Source organism: Seriola aureovittata, chromosome 22, assembly GCF_021018895.1.
Source record: "Seriola aureovittata isolate HTS-2021-v1 ecotype China chromosome 22, ASM2101889v1, whole genome shotgun sequence".
NCBI classification, from domain to species: domain Eukaryota; kingdom Metazoa; phylum Chordata; class Actinopteri; order Carangiformes; family Carangidae; genus Seriola; species Seriola aureovittata.
This window is the reverse complement of record NC_079385.1, coordinates 17779213-17804532: the sequence shown is the minus strand read 5'-3', so window position 1 is coordinate 17804532 and position 25320 is coordinate 17779213. Positions and strand designations below refer to the sequence as shown.

Genomic DNA, 25320 nt, shown 5'->3' with positions numbered 1-25320 from the left:
TGGTTTCCTGGAACAATGCAGCTGATGAGAGTCTCTCCAAGGAAAATAAGGCTCTGACATCATGGGTTCTTAAAGCACACAGCTGAGCCAACACTCTCTCCTGCTATAATCAAGCCTCAGTGAATTTCCACTGTCGACTGAAATTGAGAAAGAGGGAGAATCTCCTCCAATGGTTTCAACAATTTTTTTTTTTTTTTTTTTTTTTTTTTTACACATGCTTTAATCTAACTGCTAATTTTCCCGTTGTAGCACCAGGCTCACAGTGCACTTGCTAGACTCTTGTGTCTCTGTTTCCATTTACATCTGGCCCTGGCTCATGGTAACAATAAAATGTGACACAAGGCTACTTGTAAATTTGTCATGCTCAACTCATCACAAGCCAAGGCTGGATCCTAGCCGCAGGATCTGAGAATATTGGGGATCAGAGACAACAAATGCTAAATTGACAACAGCAAGGAGCAAAAGTTAAAACCCAGCACAGTGAAATCCTGTGTGTCCTGTTGAAAAAAAAATGAATGGTTGAAGACTGATGAAGCCTTGCAACCACTTTTCCTGTAAAACAACCAGTAGAATAAGTAGTAAAATTGGTGAGTGTAGTAAAACAGACCACAAGGTCATTCAAAAGACAATTGTGTGCTTAAGATGAGGAGTTGAAGAGTGTGGAGAGATTGTGTTTCAGGGCTCAGTCCAAACTCTGTGTCCTTAGATGCACTGGATCCTGAGTGCATGCTGATCAATGGGAAAGGATCGTGTTCTTTCCAGAACCATCCTGGTTCTTGAGGTTATTCAAACAGCTTTGTGTTGCACTTCTTGAGTCACCATGTAATCCAAAATTAGCACATATAAGAAGGTAAACAGAGCAATTTTAAGACATCCTGACGTTTGTATTTTATAATAATTACAACTGGATGATAGTGCACATCCGTATTCACTTTTATAATTGGCTTATTTGTTATGGCTTGGTTAGCCGCCACTGCCCGGGCCTCTCTGCACACAATTTCTCTCTGATTTATTTGAACTCTAAATCTTGCAAGCTTGCAGGCTGCAATTGAACCATTAGGGTGAGATAATTGATTCTGTATTAGTCATCAAGTGGGATGAAATAACATCCAGGATGGCCGGGATGATGAGGACTTTGCCAACCTCCCTGCTGCTCCACATTTTGATCTCTGCTGCGTGTCGGCCAGAGAGCCAATTTATCAGGGTTTGGTTGTTGTCCCATATACATCCGCTTAAAAACTGCTTACAGTGAGTGAGTGAGAGCTCGGCACTGTCACTGCGACCATCCTCCAAAGAGCTGAACATGCAGCTCTGGCCTCAGGGAGCACCACGCCCCGCTCTGTTTGCTTTGGCAGACCCCGCCACCTCTTAGGAAGTATCACTTTGTCATTCAGCACACCCAGCACGCTCAGTTTCATCCTGCACAGTGCACAAAGCCTCAGCTTGAGTTACGGCTTCATCTATAGCCGAAATGCCTTAAAAGATTTGTACATGCTTACGAGAGAGAAACCTCTGCTTTGTAATTATCTGCTGTTTATGTGTCTGAATCCACAGTGTTCCTCATAAAAGCTGTATAGAGTTTACCACTGTAATGTTGCATAATAGAGGGAGTAAAGCCTTTATAGGATGATGTTTCCCCAGAGGTTTTATGAGTGTATGTGCATGCTGTCTGAAAGAACTCTCCAGCCATTCCTGTGATGTTGACAAGTGGTTTATTCAGCAGGAATGGTGAACAATTTGTCAGTATTTTTTTTTTCTACAGAAGGCAATCGAGCACCATAAATAACAGCGCTGTGATCAAACAGTTCCTCGGACAGTGAGCTTTAGGAAATTACATTTTCTTATTTAACACCTCGCGGAGTCGTGAATGTCTCACACACTCAGACCCACATTTTAGGCTTTATTAATTATTTCACACAAGTGACAAACAGAAATATTTGAATGATTCATAGTCATACGATTTGAAGTTGGTTGCTGAAGCTTTCTTCATGGTTGTTCCAAAAATTCCAGATACACCGAGGGACTTTTGTCTGGCTCACTTTACTATCTATTACACAAGCTGTATTTCAGGTACCAGAGACAGTGTGTGAAGGGCGTATTTGTAGCTGCAGTGCAGTTCAGACAGGGATGGCATCAATCGCTATTTAATGATCTGATCGTAGGTTTAGTTTGTGACTTAATAATGCTGAGTGAGGTTTTTCTTCTCATCAAAAAGTCTTTGGTTTGTACTGTATATCTGAAGATCTGGGAGGACCAGTGATGTCTTCCAGCCAGCTTCTTTTTCATTTCAGTCGCCAGGTCGACTGATAAGAGAATTAGAAAGGAATAGACACCAAAGCATGTACGCAAATTCCCATTTTAAAACCTTGATCATTATAGATAAAAACACACCTTTAAAATAACAAATGTTTTGGACAAAATAAATTAAACTCCTGGCTTATTCTTAAAGCGAGACTAGGTAACTTTTGAAAGACGAAAGAACAAAATCTTTCTGTTGCAAATGAAATGTTAAATTCATAAGAAATAAAATGCACTTTAATACACTCAGGGGTTTCGTCGTCAGAGCCTTATTTGGTCTGGTATGACCAGTAGCTAATGCAGGCTAATGTTAGCAAACTTAAAGCAGTAGTTTAAAGTGTTTGGAAATACCATTTCATGCAAACAATTAGATGGGAATATTGATAATGCTGTCATATCTGTAAGCAAAGAAGCCAGAAACCAGTTAGCTTAGCTTAGCATAAAGATTGGAAACAGGAGGAAGTCACTAGCTTGGCTCAACAATTAAAAAACACATGATTGTAAAAACACTGAGGTGTAAAAGAGGGAGGTGGATTTGATTTTGTTAACTTTGGATACAGCCAGGCTAGCAGATTCCTCCCATTTGTAGTTTTTGTGCTAAGCTAACTGGCTACCGCCTTATATTTAATGTATCGATCTTCTCATCTACTCAAAACAAGTTAGCTCATTTCAAACTACTCTTTTATGCTAGACAACACTGAGTACATTTGCTGACTTTGTAGCTCTTTGCTACTTGTGTGCCTGTTACTTAAATTTTAGCATGTTACAGATAACCATGACAACGTCTTTAAAGTATTTGACTAATGTCAATATTGGGTAATGACAGCAACTCCAATGTGTAATGATTGTCCTATAATTATCACTTGTGGCCACAGTGACCGCTTATCAGCAAAAGTTATTTAGTCTCGCTTTAAATGATTTTAATAGTCAATACCATGGCTTCCAGTGAGGTGCATGTACACACACATCTCAGGACAGACAAAAGCACACCATGACTTTTAACAATCTCAATACAATTGGAAGAATCACAGTTCACAGTACTTTTGTCAAGTTATTTGGCATAAGGGATCTATATTGAGAAAATAATTTAAAAACAGTAGAAAAAATAGCATTTTGCCTTCTTGGGACCACGACATGGTATTTTCTTATTTTTAATTCTCCATGCATTCACAGATTTCACACAGATACATTTACTCGCTTACACTACTACCTTATTGAAACAGCTTACAAATAAAAACACTATTAAAATGGTGGCCACAAGGCTGTGCAAAAGGGAAGACCTCCAATGTAAGCCCTGCCATCTGTCTGTCTTAGCCATCTCTTGCAAGTAACAAACTACAAAATAGCACCATTATACAGTGGATAGGATTCTTAATACAGTTTTGTTATATGAAACCATCATGTACAATGAATGATAGCAATGCATAGGTTAACATAAATGGGAGTACTGTTTGATTATACACAGGCAGAGGAGGCAGAGCCAGTTATGAGATGTCTTGGGCGGTTTGTGCGATAAAATGACTGTAAATCCGCTTGGAGGCTAGAACAAACAGCCATGACTGTCAGTCCTCATGCAAGGACTTCTCAGAACTGGCTTTTCGTTTGTGTATGTGTATGTCTGTGTGTGCCTGACCCTTGCTCACAGTTACACAACGCTCATTTACACTGGGTGCTTTGTATGTGTGTTCGTGTACTGCTATATGTGTGCCGTATCTCACATCTCCAGGAGGACTTGTCATTTTCGTTTGCAACATTTACCAAATCGTTTAATCTGTTTATTCCTCTGGTGGACTTTGCAATGGATTCTGTGGAGTTTTGTTATACTCTCGCCATCATGGCGGATAATGCAGTCCAAGTGACAACTGAAGTAGCAAAGTTCTCGGCCTCCCTAAACTAACAAAATATCACAGGCCAAGATCAATCAATCATTAAACTTCTCCATCTAAGTGACTATTGTTGAAGCCTCTCAGTCTTTTGCTTTTAACTTGGGTATTGACAGATTTGGGAACATTTTGTCAGTTCTTCACGAGAACAAGAAAATGATTTTACTCTAGTTGATCCTGGTGGGGTTTTTTTTGTTGTTGTTTTTTTGTTTTTTTTAAGAGCGCTTGTTTACTTGCAGTGACTAAACTTTAATGACTTGCGCTTCAACCTTGAACTCAGGCCTCCAACTCAGACTCAAATGTTGATCACTGTGTAACTGAATTGTTGACAAAAATCTGATTTGGCCACGGTGGTGACATGTGAAAAGGATACAGACGACAAACATTTCGCTTGATTGTCGCCATTTGATTTATTCCATTCACCAATGCCAAATGCACTTTGAATCCACCGAATGACCCATTTCTGACAACCAAACAAGCACCATGTGCAGACTGACCGAAAAAAAAATTTAATTCAGTTTGCTTCTGGGTAATTTGTTTCTCTAGTTTGCACAATCTTATATTTCTAGTACCTACTGTACTTCCCGTCTTCCTCAAAATCCCCTCTAATAGTACTTGATTTGTTGTTATAGAAGTGTTTGGATTGTAGACTCAGTCCTCAGGTTCTCAACACTTCCTGAGGCTTAGGGTGGATTTGGATTGGACTCAAACCTTCTAGCGACTCCATTTAGATATAAGAACCCTGCCTTCAGTCACTGAGAAGTAGGGATTTGACTCGGGCTCAAGGTAAAATAACTACAACAACGTTTAAAGTCTGATAATGAGCCGTCTGGTCTTTGTCCTTTAAAGCAAACCTTTTTTTACTCTTTTAAAAATATCCTCCGTAATGCATGGTGCATGAAAACAAATTCTGAAGGTAAGATAATCAGATTTTAACTCGGGTAGTAACTGTTAAATGTGACTGGTGATAAAAATATCCTGTCTTACCAGAGGAGTGAATCCACTCTCTCAGAGTAAAAAGATTTACCTCCGCAAAGTTCAGGGGACAGGATGGACCACTCATTCAAACACAGCCTGCGGCTCTCTGATTGGCTGAAGCCCAGATCCGTTCCCACCTTTCCTGGAGCCAGGGGATGCTGCAGCTCACACATGGAGGTATAATAAGCTCTTGTTCGTGTCTCAGCAGCTAAACTAGTCTGTTACATTGCATTAACAAAGAATTCCTCCCGATATGGAATGGTGCAGTGTATAAAATAATCACAAGATCCCTCATCAAACCCTTAAACACCACTTAGCTCTCAGGTTTCAATCATTTTGAAGAGCTTTTCGGACCATTGATAGCATCCTCTTTGTTTTGTTTTACAGTGAACCATTCCACAGGGGTACCAGGTAAGGCCACTCCCTTCTCTCTTCCCAAGTCGCTGGGCATTTGTCCATTCGCTCCATCCCTACATTCTGTAATTTCTGCCCCCCGTGTTGCCTCGACTTGAGTTTTTCTGATGCACTTCCTGCAATGAAAAGAAACACATACTTAGACACACAGCAGAGGTAGATCCCAGTTAACTGAACAAGCTTTAGGACTGAAAAACCTGTTAACAGTACAAAACCAACGCTCAGCACTCTTTAGCTTTCGGTAGCGCACCACGAAAGTTAACAACAGTTAACAGCTGACAAGTGAAACCTCCCACCCAGAAGCATGTAGCTTAGCTGATTCAATTTTAAACATTTTACATTGAAAAATAGTAGTAATTCACACAGCAATATCAGCGTTTACAGTGCGACACGATCGACAAATGAATGAACAAATGAGCGATGTGGAAACCACTGCACACCACACCAAACATGACATGCATGCTTCATCTCCAGACCTTTTGCATGCGTCAGTCTGTTATGGTGAGACGCCAGAATTTCAGCACATAATGTACAGTAGCAGAGTGGTGATTCTGCCAGGGGAGCGGGAGTGCCACTGGGTCTACCACAAAAACCACTTAGTTCCTTCTCTTGCTAATGGTTTTCTTTTTTGAGAGAAGGGTAAAAAGCACACGGTCGAATCTTAAAAGGATCACACACTCTCGCAGGTGGGCGACTCGAGGATGAAACAGCAGGGTCCGCATTTAGACCTCAGTTTCTTTATTTAGCCAAGAGATTAAGAGTTCAGAGCTGAGATTGGTTAACCGAATGTCTTCAGAATAACGCTTGTTCAGCTTTTATACTGGTGATATAATAATAAAATAATATAAATACAATGAGAAGCATGAAAAGCATCCATTTGCAACCCTACCTTAAAGGATGAGTGACTATGTCCAGGTAAAGGTCTCTGTGGGATGAAAAAGAAGCCACTTAAGTTGGATGTATTCATTTCCCTTGCTATACAATATACAGATAGTAAACCTCAGCCAAACAACCCCTTGAAATACAAGCTGACAATTTGAAAAATGCACTTAATAAGATGAGAAATTTGATACCACTCATGTCTGTATGCTGAATATTTATCATCAGCTGGTTAGCTTAGCTCAGTATAAAGACTGGATACAGCTAGCCTTGTTCTGTCAAACAGTGTCCAGCCAAGAAACCTCACACACAACCCCAGTAAAGACACAAATTGACGTTTTTGCATCTCAATTTTTGTATTGACTGAACAAAAAGGTTAAAAAAAATGTATATGTAATGTATAAATAACTTGACAAAAGTACTGTGAACTGTGATTCTTCCAATTGTATTGAGATTGTTAAAAGTCATGGTGTGCTTTTGTATGCCTGGTTCTGTTCAAATGTAACCAGCAGCCCTAAAGCTTGCTATGTAACATGTTTTATCTTATTTGTTTAATTCAGACACAATCTAAAAAAGTAAAAATAACAATTTGCGGATTTACGGAGTCTAGACTTTTTCTTGGCTGGGCACCAATTTGCGCAGAGCTAGGCTAGTTCTTTATGCTAAGCTAACCATTCGTTAGCTGTATTTTCAAAAATGCGAGTGCTATCAATCTTCAAATTTAACTCTCAGCACCAAGACAACATATATCATGCGTGCATTACTCAGACAAAAGCTACTAAAACATCAGTCCTATTCTGATGAATGAACCTTTTTTAAAGAGTGCATCTGTTCGGTGCTGTACTCACCTTCTTGTTTTTTGTCTTGTCTGGCTGCTGTGCCGTCCTGCGCTCTGTGCCCTTGTCCACTTTGTGCCCGGTACTAACCTTGGGTGCTCTCGGCATGTCTGTGTGGCGCTGTGCACGCACAGAGCGAGCTGCCTTGCTAGTCTTGGCAGGTGCACAGTACATCTCCAGGCGCCGCAGCTCACAGCTTTGGAAGCAGCATTCGTCAACAATGCCGCGTGACCGCCGTGCATTGGGGCCATAGCCTGTTGGTTTACCTGTTTGAGAAGGACAGCAAGAGGAGTTAGATAACTGAGGAGACAGAAGACGGTTTTGAAACACCACAGCTCCCATTTCAGGGTCATGAATGCCTTCAGTGGTTTTTGTCATTGTCGAGACAAACTGAGCATTAGCTTAAGAGCTCAACAGTGATCATCTAATCATAATTTAGCAACCTTAGGCACAGGACGCCTGTCAGGCTTTGGATTTCCACACATGTTGAAGCAACTGTTCAGTGGTAGTTTCTTTTTTGACCCTCTCTTAAAGCCAAAAATACTACAGCAAAAGTGAAATGAAAAGATTAATGGTGTGTTTATCTGCACGTTAGCATGCCCAGCTAACTAACTTTTCTCCTTGTAGTACAAAGCTAGTGGCTTTTATATTATTTTGTTGGGTTACAGGTTTTTTTAAAAAACCAAACATGTTGACAGCACATATTTCTACACTGTGGGGAAGCCAGTCTATATCAGAGTGTAGGCTAACGTTAGCTGCTCTGTCCTGCATTCCTGGATTTCAGAGAGCTTAGACTTGAGCTAAACCTGAGCAAAATTCATCAACTGAGCAGCCTTTTCTCTTGGAAGCTAAGCAGGTTTATGTACATACATTTTTTTTTAATCTCCTATTGTCAACTTTTTAAAATCTCCTAATGGAAGCCGACAAAATCAGCGACCACCAGCTAAAAAATCAAGCCTGCTTTTTTCTACTTCCCTCCAAACTCAAGGGCTCTTTTTTTTTTTTTTTAATTTACAAAATATTTCAAGTGGCAGATCTTCCCACATCATTGCAAACTGCATATGAACTGTGCGAGAATGGAAAGCTTGACAGGTGTAGCAACTAAGTGGCTTGGGGTTTAGCAAACAGTCGATTCAACTTCTATAAATCAGATTTTATTTTTTCCCCCTCACCAATGCCTCTATCTTTTAGCAGAGTTAATCAAACGAATTGTGGGTAGTGGCCAGACACTACGCTTGTAATAAAGCAGTGATAATGGCCAGGTCATTGGGTCTGATTCCTCTGATATATGAACAGCCTTAATGACATGGATTTCTTGCGTGTAAAATTTACAGCATATCACATTGCACACTATGGACCCTTTCTGGCAGCTGCTTCCCTGTAAAAAAGGTGGTCGCAGTCACCCAAACGCTGAGAATATCATGCTCAGCCATTTTGGCCCAGGTATCTTTTACACACAGGCTCGTCCAGTGAGGCCAAACCACAAGCCCTCTGGGCCCGATCAACCTGCAGAAACAGCCAGGCAGGCTTTGAGGCCACACCCCCGCTGGCTATGCCCCACTGTTCATTCACATTTTCATTTGGCAGAAGCCTGAGCACCCTGAAGACTCACTCAGAGAACATGGATGTTGAGGATGGAGGTATGATGCACCTTTTACGCCAAGGAATGACCATAAGGTAAAGACAGGAAGTCACGGCAAGCAGAGGTGCAGTGGGAATCCTGTTGTTGTAGTCTAATTTAAATGGGTAAAAGACTATTCAAAAGGTGTGACACTCAACTTTTTGACTCAATGGCCACATCAAGTTACCATGACGCCAATACTCGCTTCGCTCTTCAACTCCCTTACCCCCCCCAAAACCCTCCGTCTTTTGGTGGCCTTTAGAAAAACTCACCTTGAGCAATATAGCCCTGATGGGCTTTTCCCTGTTACCAAATGAAATAATAATAATTTAATATGGCATTTACAAGGAGGAAATGCCTTTCCCTCTCAGAGTTAATAGCTCTTGGCTCAGAAGGCTGCCAGTGCTGACAAAGTGCATTAACTTCTGCTCTGTCTGCCTTGTCCTGACAATGTTGTTTTGGACAAAAAGCAGCTTTCATTCAGAAACAGAAGCATCTTTCTCCCCGGACCCCCTGACACAAAGCAGAGGTGAAGCTAATGGAGGTGTGAATGGGAAGAATGAAAAGGGGGGGGTGGGGTGGGGGGGTGGGAACACAATACAGAGGCTTTCATGTTGCACATCAGGTAGAATGATGCTAAAAATACATTGCGCACCTGCATTATTTAGGGAACAGAGGAACTGGATTTACCCAGATCTCAGTCACCCAAAATAGATGTGTTAAATGAAATATCTAGATGACTAACACAAATCTTCATTTAGCTTTTTGACATCTGTATTTTAAAGAAATTCAAATTAGTTGACAGATACACATTTTCCACTGTGTTTTTCATGGTAATTCTTTTCTCTGGTTTCATTCATCTGAACAAACAAAATCTGCTATTTCTCCCCCGTGGTGTGTATCAGTGGGACCAGCCTTGGCAGTTATATTAACACCTGATGTCAAGAAATTTAGAGAAATATGACATTGAGCCCTGGCTGGCGATTATATAATGGCTGCTGAAAGCCAAAAGAGGGGCCGTGCCTCGTTGCCTGGTCTGCTCCAATCCCTCCCAATAAAGCCTTACAAATTAACGTCCGCTATTATTCTGAAAATAGCTTGCAACCCTGCTGCACAAACAGCTGGAAGGGAGAGAAAAATCAGCTGGCACCGGTTGTAACATGTAGGATAATCAGCTAGGGCAGGTTGGGGAAAAACACGCATACAATAATCAGGTCTAAAAGCTTTGGAAGGTTTTAAATACTTCAATTCCATGGATAGCTGCTGTAATCCCTCATAAACAAAGAGTTGTTTCCTCTGACTGTTGTTAAACAAAATAGGGTAAACAACCTTTTCTGCCAGTGCCTCTTGCCTCATGGCCTTCTGCTGTTTGAAATGCATGCTGGGAAGAGGATGCAGGGATCACACATGATGATGAAGGAAGGTTTTCGGGGTCATATCAGAAAGCATGTCTGTGTTCCAGCCAGTACAACCACGGTTGTCACCAAACATCAAGTACCAGTGGGTGTTTTTGGCTCCCTGGCCCCAAGGGGTAATAATGAGCCCATTATGGTTGGCGTACTTACTTGGTCAAGCAACACAAAGGTGAGATTTATGCTTCATCTGCAGAGTTTTCAAACTTTATTTTTCGGTTTTACAAGAGAAAAGACTTTAAGGATCAGGACTAACTGATTTATTTTGCAAAGGTACATCTGGTTAACCACCCCATCTCCATTAACGAGTAGCGCATAGCCACTTCCCTGAACTCTTTTATGGGACCTGGGAAACAGTCCCGAACAGGGCTGTATTTTTTTCACACCGTGCTGTTGTCTGTTTGAACACAGCCTTATGCTGCAGAAGTGGTTTGAAAAGTTTCTGTGGACATTTTGATATGTTCTGGCATATTTTCTTTTTTCCATAACTCTCGCTCGCTTTTGAAATAATTGGTATTTGCTGTGAATCCAAGCTGACTACAGCTGTCGTCCTCCACGAATGAGCAGGCTACAAACTTCACAGAACCACCTCTCAAGTGCTTGATACTATAAAAAGTACTCATTTAAATGATTTACATGAGATGTTAATCTGTCAGCATCCTTCTTAACAGAAAACTATGCAGGAGAATCAACTGCCTTCAACCTGTCAGGATTTAGTTTTTACTAAGTGTTTCATCCGATGCCACTGCATTGCTCTACCTAACATCTTTGGTTTGATTTTTGACAGGCTCAGCACACATAGTGTTCATTCCTCTTGCAATGGTTTTTTCCAGATCCCTACAGAAGCACAAGGGACTCTCCCTACAGAGACTCCTGGAGACCCAACTCTTTGTGAAAGCAGAGAAGGGTGAGTTTTCGTGACATTGAAGTTTTGTTTTTTGGTGTTTCTGCATCCAGATGCACCCAGCCAAGGTCCAAGCATTTACGGAATGACCTCAGCTCACGTCCCGCAAACAATTTAAGCGTTTCCTAGGATTTGACAAATTTAATCCGAAATTACAGCAACACTTTCAAGTGACACTTCATCTCTGCCCGCATTCTCGCTCTCCCTGGTCCCTTCAGGCAGTTTGTGGAGGAGGTGATCGCCTCTGACACAGGGAGGAGCACCTAGGAGCTGCTGGCTAGAATATATAGGCTACACACAGCCAAACGGGTTCCAAGACTGTTTCAGCCAGTTTCAGAAGGAAGTGGCCTGCCACCCTGTTGTGCATTACACCCTGGCCCTCCTTCACCAGAGGTTCCTGTGGTTTTGCATGCTGCTGCAGGCTTTGGTCAGTTTGTCCCTGGGGGTTCCTTCCACAGTCCGACGTCCAAACTGAACCCTAACCAGGAGACGGACACGGCCTTGCGGTGCGTTGCCTCTCATGTTCAGCCAAGCAGCTGTGTCCCCCCCGTCCAGGCATTCGTCAGACGCTGCCGCCACACCTTGCTCAGGGTTGACTGTGAGAAGCATCAAAGAGTGGCCAACCGGGGGCACTCAACAACACCCCAATACACACTCGATCAGCGGGTTTGGCCCATCGATGGCTCCAAGATTGGTCGGCCCATTCCCCATTTCCAAAGTCATTAATCCCCTGTCCCTTAAGGATCCATCCTAGTTTCCACATCTCCCACAAGAAATCTCTCTGCAGCCTGCAGATGTGCAGCCTCCCATGTGCATACATGCTCTGATTCTGCTGTCATTTCAGACCCTACCACTCCTCCCACCTGCCTCCTTTTCCCACCGGTAGACTCCCCCTGACCTGCTCTTCCTCCCCACTCACCTGCTTAATTGTTCCTCATTCTCTCATCAGATCACTGGTATATACACACCGGTCCGTTTCCACTTGTTCTCTGCCAGATTGTCTTTGTTCCATGCGCCTTAGCTTTCCAGCACTCTTCTCTTTGCCTGTCTGTTTTGATCCTTATCATGTTTTGGACCTAGCCTGTGTTTTTTTTGGATTGCGCCTCGGCCCGACCCTTTGTTTGCCTGCTTGGATTTTTGTATCTTCGTATTCTTCTAGGTAAAGACTCTATACTTTTCACATCTGCCTCCTGAGTCATGCTCTTGGGTCCCTTTTCTGAGAACCGTGACACCTCTAAGGAACGGCACTGGAGAGAGATGGCTGGATTCCCCCATTCCAGAGTGGTACAGAAAGCATCTGAGTTTTACAGCTTGGTCATGGTCAATAAAGAACAGTGGATTCTTGGAGCCGGCGCTCTGCTCTTCCTGCAAAGTGTCAGGCAGTTTACGGCTAGGCAGGGACTATAAGAGCTGCTAAAGTGCTGGAAACTACCCCTTTATCACTGGTACCACAAAGAGTTTATGGCATGAGTGAAGTGTTCCTCACATTACTGTGCAGTGACACTAAAATCTTATCCAAATGTATTCCAACCAGAATTCAAAGTGTGGCTCACAACATCATCAATATATATCAAAATAGATTTATTGAGGGTAGATTTTTGGCAAGACATTTTTGGGGGAAATTATTGAATTATATAAAAAGGAAAAGAACCAAAGGCTATTTTTAGTAAATGTATGGATGTTAATGTTCAATACCTTTGTTGGTTCTTAAATGAATTGGGTCAAAGTTATGTATAATAAATTCCTCCAGTAGGTTTTGTTAGTGAAACATTAGTGACAAATATTAGAAGATATTCAGGACATTTGTAAGTAAGGTTAATTTGGACAAAGTTGTTTCACATCATTGGGTCTTAAAACTCTGAACCGGTCCATAATTTTTCCTGATAAAAGGAAAACTTGAAGGCCTAAGGTTAATAAAGTCAATACAAGTGACAGTACTCAACAACATGTAGGATTCCTTGGTGGCCAGTTGGTATCTATCACAATATATCACATTATCAAGGGTGTTTGATCATCATATCTAATTTTGTTGGCAACTGAAACAATGAACTGGAGTTGAAGATATTTCATTGGGGGCCTAGACAGGGTTATTCCTGCTCACCGTATCTATTTTTGTGCAAACGTTGGCAGTAAAGTGAGAACAAGTGATCAACAATGTGCAGGATTCTTTGGTTTCTTCACAGCTGGAATGTGAAACGCAAGACAATTTAAGAGACAAGGTGAAGGTAAAGAAGAAAGAACGCCAAAAAAGTCCAGAATATCAACTATAAATCTTGGTGATCTCTCCACTCATGCAACCAGATATGTCCTCATTTTTCTTTGTAGAGGTCTGACATTATGTAATTGGATTAAACTGATGAAGAGTTTCAAAAGGTAAAGTAGTGTTTAGGCCCTGAGTGTCCTCAAATCCCTCGTGTCTCAACTTCACCTAATGCACAGATCTAAATCTGGAGGATGCCTGTCCGTCCTCTTCGTGAGATGCCTCTTTGTTCCACTGAGCAGTAATTCACAGAAGGGTCGGAGGTTTTTAACTTCAGGTCTTAATAGGAAAACGACACCTTTTTGCAGTGATGGAGAAGACACAGGAGGTCTTTCTTCAGATCTCAGCGCCTTCCGCTGTGTGTTCAAGTCCAGTGTAAAACTAGGGAGGGAGGGAAGGAGGGAGGGGATGGGGAGGGGGGGGGTGTCCTTATCATCCTGTAATCCACATAATCCCCTGCTGCTGAGGGACAAGGCCTAGCTATGTGTGTGTTTGAGTGCGTGCATGTGTGCGTGCATGCATGTGACGTGCTGTTTACACATTCTACCTCTCTCTCCGGCTCTAGTGGCTTTGAATAAAATTGACAGGGATGAATATTGAAGAGGAAGTCTCATCAATGGCTGCTAAAAGCAATTTTCCTCCCCTTTCCTTTCCACCTTCAATTCACATGCCATAAATACAAGCCAAAACACCTAAAAAAACAATTACCATGTTTCACATTTGGCTACTCTTTTTTTTTATAAGAACTTCATGTACCAGCAGTTAAGTCTTGGCCAAAACTGTTGGATTATTCCATCTTGTTGTAATTCATGAGAGTTTGGGTATCATTCATTTTTCAGAAATCAACAGTAAGATTATATATTTCATGCTCACTCTAGAATAAGTGAGAATATTTCAGCATGAACTAAAAGTGACTTAGGACATGGAGCTACTTAGCACTTACACTTAAGCCAAAAAAACTCCCATAACAGATCTGATTCATGGAATGAACATCCCAGTGAAATCACCCCACGGTCCTGCCTGCTAAAGCATTACAAAGACAACTGAGGATTTCTAGGTCAGGCTAATAATTGGAAAAACTGACTAAGGTTGTGGATTTTTTTTCTGTTTCTGAGACCGCAGTTTGTTTCATTACCTTAAAAAAAAAAAAAAAAAAAAAAAAAAAAGAAAAGAATTTCCACCAGCTAGTATTTAGCATTTCTGTCGGGGGTTGGAAATCTGCAGTCTTCAAATGCAAGTGTGCTACTTTACTGGTGACATGCGTAAGGTGGATTGGCAAAAGCACTCGCTGCACAGAAAGCCCACTGTCGTTGCAACACTGTCTTTGGACACATTATCAATCAGAGGGTTGCCAAGTTCAACATTACCAGACAGGAGGGGAAGAGTTCAGGGAAAGGAGCACGCCTCCTTTGGCCAGGCCGTTAACACTGCTGTGTCCTATAGACGACAGAACCCAAATGGATTCTCCAGATATTTTATGCAAACAGCCACTGGTACATGTGGCGACCGAAGGAGAGGAGGAGAAGAAAAAGGAATGACAGCGAGAATATGAGAGAGAAAGAGAAACCGAGGAAGACAGGGAACAGCATATTTTCCAAGGCACAGCACCCTGCTGCTCAAACCTCATCGTCTTTTCAGAAAAAGGATGGAGTGTTCGTGAAATACACCTCTTTTTCAACACAGGAAAATGTGGCATTGATAGATGGACGCTGTGCAGTTCAGTGACTGTTCAGTGTAAGGTAATGCGGGAAAGACAAATACGTTCCCCCTACCACAAAAGGGTCTGTTCCTGTTTAAGAAGTGTATCCTGCATCAGGATTCATGAGTTACATTGGCTTCTATTCAACACTTTCTCTCAAGATGAATATGGACAGTGGTGCTACACCTCTATAGCCTGGGAGAAACATTTATAAGTCTGTAGTATAAATCCGCTATCAGTAGCCAACACTTCGTCACATTCTCACATCATCCAATCTCTGGACACCCTCATACCTTGTCAAAATCTTAAACATTTCATCAGTTTTTGGCAACAGCTGGAGACACTTCCTGGGACCAATTCACAAACCTTCACACTGATATAAACATTACCCAAGGATCTGCTAGTGAGTTTGACTTTTAAGAAAAAGGTTGATGAAAATCTGTTAATATCACCGTCTTTAAAATCCAAGTCAAGTTAGTCTTGAAGAGTTGATTCTTCTATTGTTTAGAACCTTTGACTGCATGCTGAAGCTACCCAGAACCAAAATAATGACTGATGACTGCGGACAAATTGAGTTTACAAACAAAAATTTAAGGTCTGCATTTACTAAAATGTAATATTTGATCATGCTGCCCATAATCTTCCACTGCCTCTCAGCCTAAATGAAGAGAACATGGCCATTTGTACAAGAGAAGTGCTGCAGCAGAGAGAATCCAAAGACCAAAAAGTCTTAACTGGCAGAAAACTGGCAATCGAGCAGGCTGTCATGACCACTTCACAGCATGTGGGTGTTGCCAGGAGCATCTGGACGAACAAGACTCGCAGCTTTGCAGCAGCTTGGTGGCTCTCCAACAGCTCTCTGGCAAATGCTGCACAAAAAAGGCCCGATGTAGAGAATGATGTTGACTGGTCCTGGAAAAGCTGCATGCAGGGGTGGAGGAATTTGGCAGAAGGGTGGGGAGCAGCAGCAAGGTGCATGGTGACCCAACTGCCAGAGAGAACGCTGATATTGGATGATTCTGCAAAAAATCTCATTACGTTTAAAGACATTTTTGGGCCTTTCTATTCGGACGATTTAAGATAATTTATGAGTACAATGCCTTACCGTAACCAACAATAGTGTTGTGTTATGTAATGTTATATGTCATGCAACTGAAACACCTGGTTAATCTTAGGGGAAGGATTTGGGTTAGCTCTAATATTGGTGTGTGTGCCTGGAAACAACCTCTGCTATCACTTCCACACCTTTACTACAGCTACATATAGATTCTTTCTTAATTGGCACAAACAGTTGACACTGGGCTTGAACTGCGTGCCGCGAAATCATCCAATATAACTGTAACTCTAAGGCACACTGAGCTCTGCATGAACAAGAAGTGAGTGTGCAGGCAACAAACCTAAGAGCTCAGAATTAGGTGCATATTAGATAATTCTGCACCACAGATAGAAATTTTCCATCCAATGCGAGTGTAAAAAAAAAAAAAGTAGTGCACATTTAATGTTTGAATTGTTATAAACCACAACAAAGTATGTTCTATCTTTAACCATACCGTACACTGTCATGCAAAGACATCGTAGATAAATGTTGGTATTGGAAACATCGTCATCAAATGTAATCTGAGGTTTTACAGAATCGTCCAGTGTCAGCGTTCTTGTCTGGCAATAGTGTTGGTCAGTCACAGTCGCTGCGATGCAACATCATGCCTCTCTGCTGATACAGCCTTATACAACCAATCAATATCTCTCATTTAGCTCAAGAGAACAGCGTTAGATCACAACTTCAGCTCTTTCGTTAAAGCACGTCACTGTTGGTACCATCGCCATGTGCTAAAACCTGCATCAGGTCCCATATGCACAGGTGTCAACAGCAAAAATTTGGATGATGAAAAGATCATGAAGACATTCACATTGCGTGCCAAGATCATTTATAACTTATTAACCAACATTTCTTTGGAAAAACAACAAATTGGCAGCGGCCTCTGTTTATGAATTAGCTCCAGATAAGAGTGCTGTCTGTGAACACTAACAATCTGTGGTCCAGGTTTCAGCAATGCTAGCAGGGAGGCTCCAGGGAGCTTTGGTTCAGACTCAAATATCTCACCAACTACTGGATGGATTACCATTGGTTCACACATTCATGTTCCTCAGAGGATGGACCTTAAAGATTTTGTTGATCGGATCCCCTGAGTTTTCCTCATGCGCCACCCTGAGGTTTTGTGTGAAATGTCTCGACCAATATTAGATGGATTCAGATTAAATTTAAAACTATACAATATGTTAATTTTTTACTCCATTATCAGATCAAACATTTCCATTTGTCTAATACTTGTTTGTCCAGGTTTATGATCAACCACGAACAAAACTATTGACGTTCCCATCAACCTCTGCTTTACTTTCTGTTCAGTGCTAATTAGCAAGTTTAGCTCCAAGGACTGCTGTTTGCAACACAGCACAGTCTAATTTGTTATTATCTCACTAATAAAATGTACTCATACTATTTGGGGTTTTAATGGCTTTACATTTTCATGACGATACACTGGCAACTACTTCATTATTCCCACCGCTATACAGAGACTTGGATTCAAAGACTGGGCCCCTCCTGGCCCCTAATCCTCCATCAGTCACCAGGTTCTTGAGAAGGTGTATCTATGAACCATTCCAGGTTCAGGTTAAGGTGAAAGCAATCAATTACTGGAAAAGAGAGCGACTGCAAATGCACTATAGATGCTGCTGATTTCCAACAGAAATCTTATATCTTCTTCTTTCTGAAATTGGCAGCTGACAAAGTCTACCACATGTGGAAAATCTTTCATAACTTTGGGACTGAACCAGACCATTAATAATGGATTGTTATGTCAAAACTGCACAGGAGTCAGAAGCATGATCAATTATTAGAAAAGCTTTAAAAAAAAAAAAGCATTGTATCTCCACCAAGGACATTTGGTGAAAAGTGTCTTAATTGATGGATGTCAGCCAAAAAAATGTGAATAATGAGGTTATAAACTTCAGCCGTGGAGTGTTGGAGCCAGATATACTGCTAATGTACGGTCACACTGTCCGTCTCTGACAGAAAGATCAGGATACATGTCCTGAGAAACACTGGCTGCCGGTGGAACATTGCACCTAACCTCGGTAGCTCCATATATCCTGTGCTGCTCTGGGCTGGGTTGTACCCTTAATGGAAAAATTTGAGATTTAAATCCTGGATTCTTGGTGGAGGGTTTTCTTTGGGTAGCTTTCCCTTCTCTGGTGGAAAAAAGAAAAAACTTCACGGCAACATTTAGTTTCTACCCCTCCTTTTTCTCAGAGATAGTCAGCCAAATTCCACTTAAAGCCCTTTGCCCGTGGGCAAAACTGTGATCTGCCACCAATAATATAGTTACTTATCTTTATTCTATATTTCATTTAGGTGTCCTGTTCAAAATCTGGGCTTCAGTCCACAAATGAGAGTGGAACAAGGAAAGAAAAGGGATGAATGTGGACTTAGAGAGAAGATGTAACAGTGGAAGAGGAATGAATGAAGGAAGAAAGAGAACACTGATGCAAGGGAAAGTCAAGACAAGATGTCAAACTGGCTGCTTTTTTATTTATGAGCTCGCTGGAGGTGGAGAGCTCTGGGACAGATACAGCCAACCTTTATGAATAAATAAAAAGGTGCACTTACTGAAATAAAAGCCTCTCTCTCCACACACAAACTGCAGCGTGTCGACCAGCTCCGCCCCGCACAGGGTCTCTGGGCCCGCCCCTGTTGCCGTCGGAGTCAGGGTGAGGACACACAGCAGTAGTGAGAGGGTGTGGCTACAGGAGATACAGCACATCGCACTCTGCGCACAGGGAGAGAGGGGAGAGCTTTAACATTTTCACTGCTGTTCGAGGCAGAGCATCATCAAAGAGAGATTTACATTTAATCACAAATTCAAGCAAAAAAAAAAAAAAAAAAAAAAAGATGTCACTTTTAAAGTCTCTTTTCTTCACGCACTGCTGGCTGTTGAGCATTTCTGCTGTGACGCTGCATGTGGCTCAGCATCTTGCTCAATGGCACATCAGTAATAGCAGTTTTACACATTTTCCCACATAAGAATAAACCCAGTGAGCTTAAGGCTTCTTCTTCAACATCCAGCCTGTTTCCTCTGTAAAAGAGGAAAAGGGGGAAGAAAAGAGAAATAAAAGTGGCCGCTGCCACAGATGGTAAGTTTACAGGGTTTTGGAGGAAAACGTATTAAATTCAAACTTCCACTTGATGCCAGCGTCAAACAGGAGGCTGACCGGCTCTGATGCTCCGGAGCGCCTGTGCGCAACCGAGCAGAGCGCGTCCAAATTGGAAACACACTTTCCTCCTTATCATCTGGCTACTCAGCGCCTGTGTATGACCTAATCAGCCAACAACAGTCCACATTAATCAGGGAAATTTAAAAACCTATCTTTAATGAGCAGCTGCTAACGAGGATTCAGCATTGCCCCCCTGTGCCAAAACGCAGCTGTCAGCCCATTATTACGCACTAAACTAAACTCAAAGTGATTCAAAATTTAAAAAAGCAGAATAAAAGATGTTAGAAAAAAAGCGCCAGGGATCTTTCCGATCCAAAATGTGAGATGGAAAACGGCTCTCCCGCCAAACCCAGCGGAGGAAGCAGAGTGGGCCAAATATACATAATAAAGAGAGTAAACACGGGACATTATCCATCTACATCACAACCCCAGCCGCACGGTCCCGACGCCCAGAAGTATTTCATGTTAAGCTCCCCTCTCTCTTCACCCCGCAGCATCAGGTTAGATATTTAGCTCTTAATAATGCAGACTCAGCAGTAATTACTTTGAAAGTTGCAGAGCTGCATTAGAGCTTTCTGGTGAAAAAGAGCGCAGGGCGCACAGAGAGACCGAGGATGAAAAACCCATTCATCCGAGCAGAGAAAACTCATGCACAATGCATGTCAACATCTCCAAAAGAAAAGTCAATTAAAGCCAAATGGGGACATTCTGTCATTATCAACACAGCATGCAGGACAGCTGCTTCAATAACTGAATAAAAAGGATAAAAAAATCAGAGTAAATCCTCATTAAACGTGCATTACAAAGCTGTAAAAATATAAATAATTATTGTTTCAGTTTAAACTAGGTAAGGATGCTCTGTGCAAATAGTGAGCAAGTGAAGAACCAAGGTGAAATCTATAGTGTCAAAGGAAATCAGGTAAGTTACCTTGAAGACATCACATAAATGCCACTGAAAGGAAAGAGCGCTAGACATCCCCACGGGTCTCCGCAAGTCAAAGCCCGGCGAAAATGAACTTGTTTGAAGTCATTAAAAAACGGGGAGAAAAGAGGATGAGATGCGGGCAATGTCACATCTCAATATTCCGACTTTGTTCCATTGCGCAGGCTCGTTTTGGAGAAGTGAGATTTAGCGAACAGGAGACGGATTTAGAGAGAAAATCCCTCACATTTATCTACATTACACAGACATTTTCAACAGGAAACAGCTGGGGCAGCATTTGCCTCCTACTCGTCCTAAGTTATTCATTAAGGATTTTGGGCACATATTCAAATAACGTCATTTCTCTTTTTTTCTCAGAACGGGATTGAATTTTGATCTCTCTAAGACTTGGTTAGTAGTTCAGATCAAGATAGAAAAAGCGCCGCTGCCCCACCAGCAGCAGCTCAGCACTCATATAACACACCGTTTTATGCGCTGAAAGCTCATGGAGGAGAAGTTAAAGACAAGCTGGAGGTTATGATATGACTGTTGGTTGTTGTGCGTAATTTGGCACTGCGTAATCCAGCAGCCAGTCTATCCAAAGTCTGACCTGATCAAGGGTAAAATAAATCATTAAAAACACTTTTCCACTTAGTCAACAGTGTGCTACTAACACGAATATCTAATAAAAAGCTTAATAAAAAGATGAATACACGTGCAATGGAGTCAATGTGGAAGAAAAACTTATTGTAAAACAAAGCTAGAGATAACCAGAGAGACACATTGAAGGTCCTTCTTTCTAAACTCTTTGCCTCTGTGCAGGATTTGCTGCTTTTCTGCACACTGTCACTGTGATTTATTGTAATAAATCAGTCAGTGCTGTTGGTTTCCTCGGCTCATTCTCAGTCAATACAAGCAGGTTTGTCTGCAAATGACATCTGATGCTTCTGTGAACTGAGAGGCTGATGTGAAAAAAAGACTGGAAAAACAAAAACACATGGGGATTCATGGTGAAGAAGACATTACTTCATATTTTTCATATTTCATATTTCAGCCACCACTTTTGGAGCACACTACAGAGTGTGTGTCCAAAGTGTGTTCGCACTGTGACACGGGGGGGGGGGGGGGGGGGGGGAGAAAAAAAAAAGCAGCAATGACAGAGCAAAGCTTCACACGAGGCGAGGGCTTAAAGAGAGTTTTCAGCCAGGACGGGATATCAACACTGATCCAGTCACTAAACATGAGATCAGTGCTGTGACCCAATCATAAAACGGGACAGCAGCGCGCATCCCAGCATGCTCGGCCAGGGTGTGTAAGTGCATCACAAGCGAGGACGGATCCAAAGGGGACCGAGGGCTAGAGACACGCAACAGTTAGGGTTGTTGGGGTAAAGTGGGTCAAAACACAAGCACGATCAAATGTCCCCATGTGACACGGACGCCACTGAATCACACTCGTGGTACAGAGGCTGCAGGGCCCACTCCTATCTTAACTTAACTGAAATTTGTGGTTCCCAACATGAGCATCGGGACCCACGAAGGGGTCGCGAGTTAAAATCTGAAAGGTCACAAGACAGAGGCCACGGAAAATTAAGTTTATGGTCTCCGATTTTTTTTCAAATCTTTGCTTTTTTGTGTCAAAAAATTTCACACAATAATGTAAGAGGGGAAAACGTTGACTGAGCTAAGTCTCATAGTTTTACTAGGCTGTTAGTTGCTAGACAAAATTAATCAGCATCAATACAAAACATGTATTTTGCTTCTTTCTGATGCACAAATTTGTTTATTTATTTGCTTCATTTTTGTAAAAATATTGGATTAATTTCAGTTACGACCTGAGGAAAGTTGAGAACCACTGAGCTAAATGACTAACGCTGCCTAATCTCGTGGTTTTACATTAGAGAACAATTAGTCGGTTAAACGATTCGTCGGTCAACAGAAAAATTTACATCGCAATCCGTCATAATCCGCAACACCTCCGGTTGCCGCCGTAACAGCAAGTGCGGCCTAATACGACAGCAAACTCTTGTTGAGCAGCTGCTTTGTCAAAAAATATGATAGAAAAGCAACTTGTGTATGAGTTTGCAGTGCAGCCAAAAAATTCACCGAGTTTAAATAAAGACTTGCATTTAACAACATATCTGCATTCAAAAGAACCGGCTCTTTGGTTTCATTAATAGTTTTTCACGGCTTTCCAACGACGTCTACCTTCAGGTTTTACTGCCACGCATGCAGGTCCTTGACCTCAATCTGTGACCCGACTTATCGCCTTCTCAGGACTGCTGCTGGGAGACGAGATGTGCACCGGACCACGTCTACGTTCGCCTCCCCTGGTGGACTGCGTCACTGCCAGGAGCTGCTGATACAACGCGGAATATGATGATGATGCTCCTCTGATTAGAGGGACAAAGCTGCTTTCAGACCAGAGGATGACCTTGTTAGCATCAGATCAGGGACGTGGCTGGTCACTGACGCCCATAAGCCTCTCTGTCAGTAGCTGATCTTAGATGTGAAATTATCTCATCTTTCACTGCCTCTTGACATTAAAGCTCCCACAATGTAGCGTGTAAATGCTTCATCACAGATTTTCCTGTTATCACTGTAGCTGTGGTCTGGCAGTGTTCATATTGATGAAGGGCTTGTGCAGTACATCTGCTGATGCAGTAGTAGGAAGAAGAAGGGGGGTGGGGGGGTGGGGGTGGTGGAGGGTGGGTAGGTGGGTGGGGTGGGGGGGTGCGGGGGGGGGGCTGACCTTCCCTTGTTCGCGGTCTCTAATGCCCAATGCTCTGAACTGTCTTGGTGCCAGGTTTCTCTCCCTCTCTCCCTCCCTCGCTCTGACTCGCTTTTCTCTTCGGTCTTCTCTTCTTTTGAGCCCCCCACCACCATCACCATCTCCCCTCCCCCAACAACCCCCCCCCCCCACACACACACACACACACACAGCCTTGTCTAAGGAGACATCCGCCCCAGTGAACTCATTGACCAGGGAAAGGCTTGTTTTCACTCCCTTCTGGTGTAGGAAGGAGAAAGTGTTCGCTGCAAAAAATGTCCATCTCTGCAAGTCATTCTGATCAGGAGAGAATCTCAGAGTCACACATATTCTTTATCAGGAAGTGTTTAAAATACGTATCATATGGATAGTTTCACTCATTTGTAATGCATTCCCACTTTTTAAAGGTTTTCTTTCTCTAGTTTAGTGTTATTTTATAACTGGATTAGTGATCTGCCTTATTTAAACACAGTTATACTTACAAAAGACTATTATTGCAACAAATCTGGCAACAAGCAGAGTTGTATCACCCCATCTGGAACAACCTTCACATGTTAACAAAAAGCAAGACAAATTAAAGACTTGCAGAGATGGACACTTTTTGCAGCGTTAACAGCATCCCGTCTGGTCTCTCCTGCCAAACAAATGTCCAAGTCAGACGGATACACAGATACAGACAGCGGTGCAGAATGCAAATGAATGCAAGTGGATGAAAGTGAGAGGACGGAGGAATAATTAGAGTGGAAGAAAAACGAGATAAAGCTTTTGGTTTTTGCAAAAAAAAAAAAAAAAAAAAAAAAAAAGCCCGCGTGAACACCACAGCGGCGAGGGAGGATGGAGGGCTGTGTGTGGGGATTGCAGGGCTGGTACCCAAGATGGGAGGGAATGTGTGAGGCTGGGGATATGTCTGGGCACACACACAGGTTCACTTGAGGAAACACACACATGCAAGCGCACACACGTACACACACTTGATTAGGAGAGCAATCCTCCTCTATTCTCTTGATTAGTCTGAGGGTTTTCCAGCTCAGTGGGTTCTCTGTGTTATATTCCCTCCTCTATCCACTGACTAAAACAAAAAAGCTTTGCAAAAACAATGAAAGTGGGGTATCTATTGCAAGTGATTGTAGGGGTAATTTGTGATTTTTTTTTCTTTTCTTTTTTTAAATGTGTGTATTACTTTCCCAAAGCTTGGTGGTTATGCAGGGTAATGTGTGTGGCACTGTTGTCCATGCATTCAGAGCAGATATTGTTATCAAAGCCCTGTGCTGTGCCATACGCTGTTCATATGGAAGAAATAAAGGTTCGTCATGGAGCAAACGCAAGAAATGGGGCGCTTGTTTTAATACGCTATGTTTCCGTAGTAACACGCAGGGGTCACAGTATTTTGGCAAAAAGGTCAGGAAATTCCGTGGTGCCTGTTGATGATCAAAACCTACTTTTTCAAAAATATCTCTGGTACAGTTTAACTGTTTGTGATCGCTGAGGAACATGTTGGATGTGGCAGGGTATCACATCAGTTACAGGAAACTAAACCTCGAGGTTGAACGACAGATACATGAAAACAATAGAGACACATCCTGGTTGTGATTTACTATATGTTTTGTTGTTACCAGTCTATTCGGCTAATTTGATTGTGACTTGGTCTGTGTAGCTGAACATTGAACATTCATTTAAATCTAAACAATGCTTGCAAAAAAAAAAACCCCACTGCACATTACCTGCTCTACACTAGACAGACAGTTAGCTGCTAGCTGGTGAACATAGTTTCACATTAAGCAGCTGAAAAGTTACATATTTCCATCAGGAGTTGGTGGAGACCAAAACAAAGCTAAAACAAGAAGGAATATTGGACTTATATTCACCAGGTGGACACAAACACAACTCAAAGTGTATGCTAATGTTGCTCCATAAACAGGCAACTATTTGGGCAATAGCCAACACTGACCATAACACTTCTTCCACTGCTCCTGAAGATTTTGCGATTGCTACAAAGCTAATGTTAGCATTAACAGCTGTTCACTTACTAGTCTAGAAGAAATGCTGCCAGTTGAGCGTCAAACTTCTTTACTTTACTCGCCAAGAGCTGTCAACAGTGGTTCCTATTTTCCATTTCTCTTTCTCTTCTTTTTCTTCTACCGAAGCTACCATGCTAACCAGCTAGCTCGTGCCCAGC

At 42.1% G+C, this 25320-nt stretch overlaps 1 protein-coding gene across 2 annotated transcripts; it reads right to left on the bottom strand.

The window, feature by feature from the left end:
- Positions 1-1695: 1695 nt before the first annotated feature.
- On the bottom strand, positions 1696-25320 carry igf1 (insulin-like growth factor 1). Of its 2 annotated transcripts, none has more exons than XM_056367886.1 (5): positions 25172-25320; positions 18849-19008; positions 7301-7554; positions 6463-6498; positions 1696-5689 (listed from the first exon to the last, which is right to left on the bottom strand). In XM_056367886.1, the coding sequence occupies exons 2-5, from the start codon at positions 19000-19002 to the stop codon at positions 5630-5632; spliced, it is 504 nt and encodes a 167-aa protein (XP_056223861.1). In that variant the 5' UTR covers positions 19003-19008; positions 25172-25320; the 3' UTR covers positions 1696-5629. The 2 variants fall into 2 exon arrangements, with proteins under 2 accessions (XP_056223861.1, XP_056223860.1); XM_056367885.1 differs by lacking the exon at positions 25172-25320 and adding an exon at positions 20382-20661.

Excerpts from the sequence above, each read along its gene's own strand:
- igf1 (XM_056367885.1), bottom strand. The coding sequence starts at position 20,429 with ATGTCTAGCGCTCTTTCCTTTCAGTGGCATTTATGTGATGTCTTCAAG. Across the intron at positions 7,555-18,848 it reads AGAGAGAGGCTTTTATTTCA|GTAAACCAACAGGCTATGGC; the intron begins GTAAGTGCACCT and ends CTTCTCAAACAG. Across the intron at positions 6,499-7,300 it reads ACAAGACAAAAAACAAGAAG|AGACCTTTACCTGGACATAG; the intron begins GTGAGTACAGCA and ends TTCATCCCACAG.